This window comes from Chiloscyllium punctatum, chromosome 26, assembly GCF_047496795.1.
Source record: "Chiloscyllium punctatum isolate Juve2018m chromosome 26, sChiPun1.3, whole genome shotgun sequence".
NCBI lineage: Eukaryota > Metazoa > Chordata > Chondrichthyes > Orectolobiformes > Hemiscylliidae > Chiloscyllium > Chiloscyllium punctatum.
In genome coordinates this window covers 32,278,488-32,284,612 of record NC_092764.1, presented here as the reverse complement: position 1 = coordinate 32,284,612, position 6,125 = coordinate 32,278,488, and the positions used below count along the sequence as shown (strand labels likewise).

At 38.0% G+C, this 6,125-nt stretch overlaps 1 protein-coding gene across 1 annotated transcript; it reads right to left on the bottom strand.

Annotated features, from left to right (window-relative positions):
* Positions 1-4,060: 4,060 nt before the first annotated feature.
* Positions 4,061-5,014, bottom strand: mc1r (melanocortin 1 receptor). The gene has a single exon (XM_072547811.1). The coding sequence runs from the start codon at positions 5,012-5,014 to the stop codon at positions 4,061-4,063; it is 954 nt and encodes a 317-aa protein (XP_072403912.1).
* Positions 5,015-6,125: the final 1,111 nt, after the last annotated feature.

Below are 6,125 nucleotides of genomic sequence, written 5' to 3'. Positions count from 1 at the left end.
CATGTCTACTGTCACTCCACCTTCAAGGAACTATGTGCCTGCACCCCAAGGTCTCTTTTTTGGCAGCACTCCAAAGGATTCTCCCATTAAGTGCATAAGTCCTGCCCTGACTTGCCTTTCCAAAATGCAGCACTGCACATCCATCTAAATTAAACTCCATCTGACACCCCGCAGCTTATTTTCACATCTGATTTAGGCCACATTGTACTCTGAGATAACCTTCTTCGCTATCGTCCACACCATCGCTTTCAGTGTCATTTGCAAACTTACAAACAAAACCTCCTGATTCATATCCAAATTATTTATATAAATGACAAAACTCAGTGGGCCCAACATCAATCCTTGTGGCACACTGCTGGTCACGGTCCTCCAGTCAAAAAAAGCAACCCTTCACCGCTACCCTCTGTCTCCTATCTTCGAGCCAATGTTAGTTCAGATGGATTGCTCTCCCAATATTCCATGTAATCTAACCTTGCTCATGAGTATAATATGAAGAACTTTGTTGAATGCCTTACTGAAGTCTGTACAGACAACGTCCACCTCTCTACCTTCCTCAATCTTCTTTGTCACTTAGAGTCATAGAGTCATAGAGATGTACAGAATGGAAACAGACCCTTAAGTCCAACTTGTCCATGCTGATCAGATACCCCAACCTAATCTAGTACCACTTGCCAGCACCCGGCCTATATCCCTCCTATTCCTATTCATATACTCATCCAGATGACTTTTAAATGTTGTAATTGTACTAGCCTCCACCACTTCATCTGGCAACTCATTCCATACACGTACCACCCTCTGCGTGAAAAAGTTGCTCCTTAGGTTTCTTTATATCTTTCCCCTCTCACTCTAAACCTATGCCCACTAGTTCTGGACTCCCCCACCCCAGGGAAAAGACTTTGTCGATTTATCCTATCCATGCCCCTCATGATTTTACAAACTTCTATAAGGTCACCCCTCAGCCTCCGTCGCTCCAGGGATCAAGTTAATGAGACACGATTTCTATAGCGTCTGTTTCTATACTGTAGGGAATCTAATCTAAAAACATGTATAGTTGCAACAAGATGATCAGTTTTAAAGAATCACATAAGCATAATAATATTTAATATATACTAACATACAACACACAGAGAAGGAGAAAATGTTTGATAACATTTTAGATTAATGTAATAATTAAGAAATTCTAATCAATTCAAATGGCTATTTTTATCCAAATTTTCAAAATGAATTTGTACAACAATATACAAATGGTGCAATAGCAAATTTTTCTCTTAGTATACATTTGCAGATATTTGAAAAAGCAAGATCTGGCTTGTATGATATTTTAAAGATTATCTTATTTTCCATCAAATAATAACTTAGCTGGAAGAATCATAAGCTAGTTATAAGAGGAATATGCCGTCATTTACACATTCACATTGTTATTTTTGTTTTAAGCATTTCACCAAAATACATGTGATATTTCTGTTTTCAGTTCTGATTTTAAACCATGTCTTTTTGATCTGCTATATGCTTCACCACCAAAAATCAACACATCATCCAAATTTATATTCTTCGACACAGGAACAGACTGAATTGAATGACAATAAAGTGCAATTTATTCAGGCACTGTCCATTTTGAGTTTGCACATTTTCACTGTGTCTAAATGGGCTTCTTCCAGGTGTTCTTGTTTCTTCCCACAGTCCAAAGGTTTGCAGGCTAGTTGGATTGGCTGTGCTAAATTGCCCATGGTGTCTGGGGATGTGCTGGCTAGGTGGATTAGCCATGGGAGATGCAGGATTACTGTGATAGGGTGGTCTGGATGCAATGCTTTTCGGAGGTTGGGGTGGACTCGATTGACTGAATGGCCTGTTTCCACATATTCTATGATTCTTAAGTGGTTTTTGAAGTAGTTGGAAAATTTAAAATGTTAAAATTATGACCCAAGGGCTATGCAAACATCTTTTACCTCAAATTTTTCAATTTGAAACAAAGTAATCACTTTGAAATATTTTGTCCATTGACTTCTAGGTTCTAATAACAATGAAATTATGCATTTTAACTTTGTTACTACCTGTCATCTGTCCACATCATAGTAGGACTAACTCCAGGATTACCATCTTTCCAACGAGACCCATTATCTACCTCACTCACCACCAATTCACTGTGTATGCAATGTGTACAACCTACAGGTATAAAGAAAGACCTTGGGTATGGTAGTGGGGTAGAATAAGATGTCACTGCTTTCTGGCCAAGGAGACAAGAGAGAAATAACTTTGAAAGCACTGAATTTGATATGTATCATTACATTGCTATGAGGATGTTCGCTGCCAATAGCATGCGTTCGAGACTCCTTGGATACGGAAATATGGACACATACAACAAGACCTGAATACCATTTGGGTTTAGACTGCTAAGTGGAAACATCATTTATGCCACATAATTGATGGGCAGTGACTATCTCCAACAAGATCAAACTACCCCCTTCTGTAATTCTTTGGAATCACAATGACTGAATCCCCCCTTATTAATAATGTGGTAGATACTAATAACTAGAAATGTAATAACACCACTCAAATAATATCATGGTGGCAAGACCAAATGTGGGGTTGCACATTTTTAAATGAGTAACTCACTTCCTGACTCACTAATGTCCGTCCACCAACTTCAATGAACAAGTCAGGAGTGAGATAGAATACTCTTAAATTTCCTGGAAAAATGCAATTCAACACTTAAGAAACTCAAGACAATGCATTCTGCTTGATAGGTAGCCCACTCACAATTTTAAGCATTTATTTTGTCTCCCACTATCGTTTGTGGCACCATCTACAGCATCATTGCAGCAACTTATCAATTATCTCCTGCAGCAACACCTTTCAAACCTGACAATGTCACCCAGAAGGACAAGAGCAGCAGGCAGATTTGAACATCACCACCTACACGTTCTCTTAGCTGCAACATCATCCTGACTTAGAAATATACCGCCCTTCCTTCAGTGTTGTTGGATTGAATTCCCTCCCTAGCGGCATTGTGGACTGTAATTGTTCAAGAAGGCAGCTCATCACCACCTTCTGAAGGGCATAAGGGATGGGAAATAAATGCTGGCCCGGCCAGTGACATCAATGTCCTACAAGTAAATAAAAACAATTGCAATTTCTTCAATGAAAAAAACCTAGAACTTTTTTCCTAACTAAACTGTGGATGTACCAACGCCACAAGGACTGCAGCAGTTCTGGAAGGCAGCTCACCAACACCTTCTCAAGGGTAATTAGGGACAGACAACAGACACAACCTTGCCAGCAACACTCAGAATCAAAATAAATAATAAAAAACAATTAGTGCTATAACAAATACATACATTTACTGCTTGGAATATTTAAATGACTGTTTCAGCTTTTGAATAAAAATATTCTTTGTATGTCATTGCAAAATGTTTTCTAAAATTTCTACTGATTAATTATATAACTTGTGAAATTCACATAATTCAAAGCCACTATCCTCAATTTACAGGGCAGCTCATGAAATAAGTTGCCAAATTGTAACCTTATTTTGATTTATTTTGTTGCTACTATAATTCTCAAAGATACTCCAAGAATAGTTTATGAATTTTGTTAGGAAAAAAAGTAGCAAACACAATTCCTACTTTGATAATAATTTTCTCTGATAAATTGCAAGTATGTTTTATTATTCAATTTGTGGGATGCATGGTCAATAGGAAATCTTATAATTATATCCTGAAGATATACTCTTTCCTGCTACAGTTAGTCACAACCAAAAGACACGGGGGAAGGCAAGCAGCAGGATACAAAAATAATATTTCCTTAACCTGAGCAAGCAAAATTTAAATTGTTGGGGTTTCTTTGCACCCATAGGAAGTTTCTGATCATCAAAGGTATGCTTGAATTTGAGAATAAGGGAATATATCATTGCATTAAATTAACAATTCTAGAACAGACTTTCATATTAGATATAGAAAATCAGGAGGAGGCCTCCTGGTCATATATATCATTATATATAAGGTTGATAATACATTTTTGGAATACAACATTTTTGTCTGAAACTGTATCCACAAACGTGGAATAGCTACCAGGAACAGGAAATAAATTCCTTTAAGGTTTTGCGTAGCTCCTGGCTTCTGAAGGCATAGATAATAGGGTCAATGACTGAATTACAAATGATGAGTATCAAGAACATCTTAAAGTGAGAGGTGAAACATAAACAATAGGGATTTTTGGGGCAGATGATAATGAGGAGAAGGTGAAGAAAAAAAGGACTCCAGCAAATGAGGAAAAGTCCCAGCAGTATTGTCAGTGTAATGGCTCCTTTCATGTTTGTGGCCTGATGAGCAGTTCGTTTCTTGTGTTGGGTCATGATCTTCTTGGCGTGGATTCGAGCGAGAGTGAACATATGAAGATACAAGGCACCCATGATAATCAACATGGCAAAGAAGAAGGAAATGAGGCAGATGATAACTGCACTACTGTGTGAGTATATGATGAACAAGATGCTTGAGATGCTGCTGACCAACCAGATTGTAACAATGATGATCACAGCACGTCGAGTTGTCATAATGGTGTGATATCGTAAGGCATAAAATATAGTGATGTACCTGTCAGCAGCGATGGCACCCAGGAAGGATAGTGACGATACCATTGAGCTACAGATCATCATATCTATTAGATTGTCTATTTCTCTAAGGATATCATTCCGCACTATCAAAATCTCCCTCTCCATTAAAATAAGAACAATTGTTTCTATCACATTGCTCAAACTGACCAACATATCTGCCACTGCCAGACAACAAATAAAATAATACATTGGAGAATGCAAATTTTGATTTTTAACAATTGCTATGATAACCAGAATATTTTCCACCAAACTGACAATACCAAGTGTTAAGAAAATCTCTTCTGGAATATTGACTTGTTCACACTGTGAAATGGACGCATTGTGAGAACTGTTGGAATCTTTTGGTATCCAGTGAGATGAAATATCCTTTGGCAAGGTTCCGAGAGGAGTTAAACTTGAGTTGTTCATCATTCAAGCAGGAAATTCCCCCAAGAAATACAATGTGAAAATAGTTGTAGTAACTTGAAAACAAGATTGTTAAGGGATTTTCAGTAATCACTTTTCCACTGAGAGCGAAAATCACTGGAACAGAAAGTTTTGCGCACAGTGCAGGAAAAGTTATTAAGTTCTCAGAGTTAAAACTGTATCTTAATTAAAATGACAGGTATCAAAAAAATTACCCATGCTTGAAAGCTGGGTGCCTCTCTGGGTGGTGTTCATCAGCTGCTTTGCAGAAAGTGACCATATTTTTCTGATATGTTGACCACAAGCTTCTGTTGCATGTTGCTTCCATTGATTCTTATTTTCTCTCTCTGCAAATTAACAAAAATTCCAAAGTGGCATCTTGAAGTTCACTTTCTTAAAGATTAAAATTATTTTGTTTTGGATCTGTTGTCTTGTTCTTCTTTTGAAATATCTTCAAAAGGCAGCCCGGCTAGTCAAGCATCAACTGAATTGCTCGATGAGGAAACCCAACTTAATAAACTCTCTCTCTCTCTCTCTCTGCAAAGATCATGTATTCACTACACAGTTCTTCCCACTAAACCTAAATGAGAACTGACCAATCAAAGGGTGGACCCATCGCATGGTATTAATTGATTGACAGTCATAAAGGACTAAATGTCAAGACAAAACTGTTGACAAATATCATGTGTTTCCTTGATGGTTGTGATACTGCGAGTATATGCATGTAATTCAGATTCCACATTGACAGCAAACCATTGTGTTTCGAACTGCACAGATATTTCCCTGAATAACACTGTTCCCCTTCAGTGTTAAAGAAAATGGGCAAAATCTTGCCAGAAATTGGCTAAGTATCATTCTTGCATGTCATGAAGAGTTTTTCTTTGTGAAATCTGATGGGTGTCTAGAGCTATTGAGGCAAAGTGGCCTCATTAAATATACCATGCCCCTATGTTGCCCTGCTGATCTGATACTAGCTCAATTCTCCCACCTGATATAGGCAATGATACACATCACTGCCAGGTCTCCTGGCATTCCTGGTGTTGGTGCCACCTTTAGAGGACCATTGCACATGTGGTCAAGCACTTTCAGGTACAGCTTCCCTGCGTGTTCCATG

Bases quoted from the DNA above. Each gene is read 5' to 3' on its own strand.
- mc1r (XM_072547811.1), bottom strand. From the start codon at position 5,014: ATGAACAACTCAAGTTTAACTCCTCTCGGAACCTTGCCAAAGGATATT.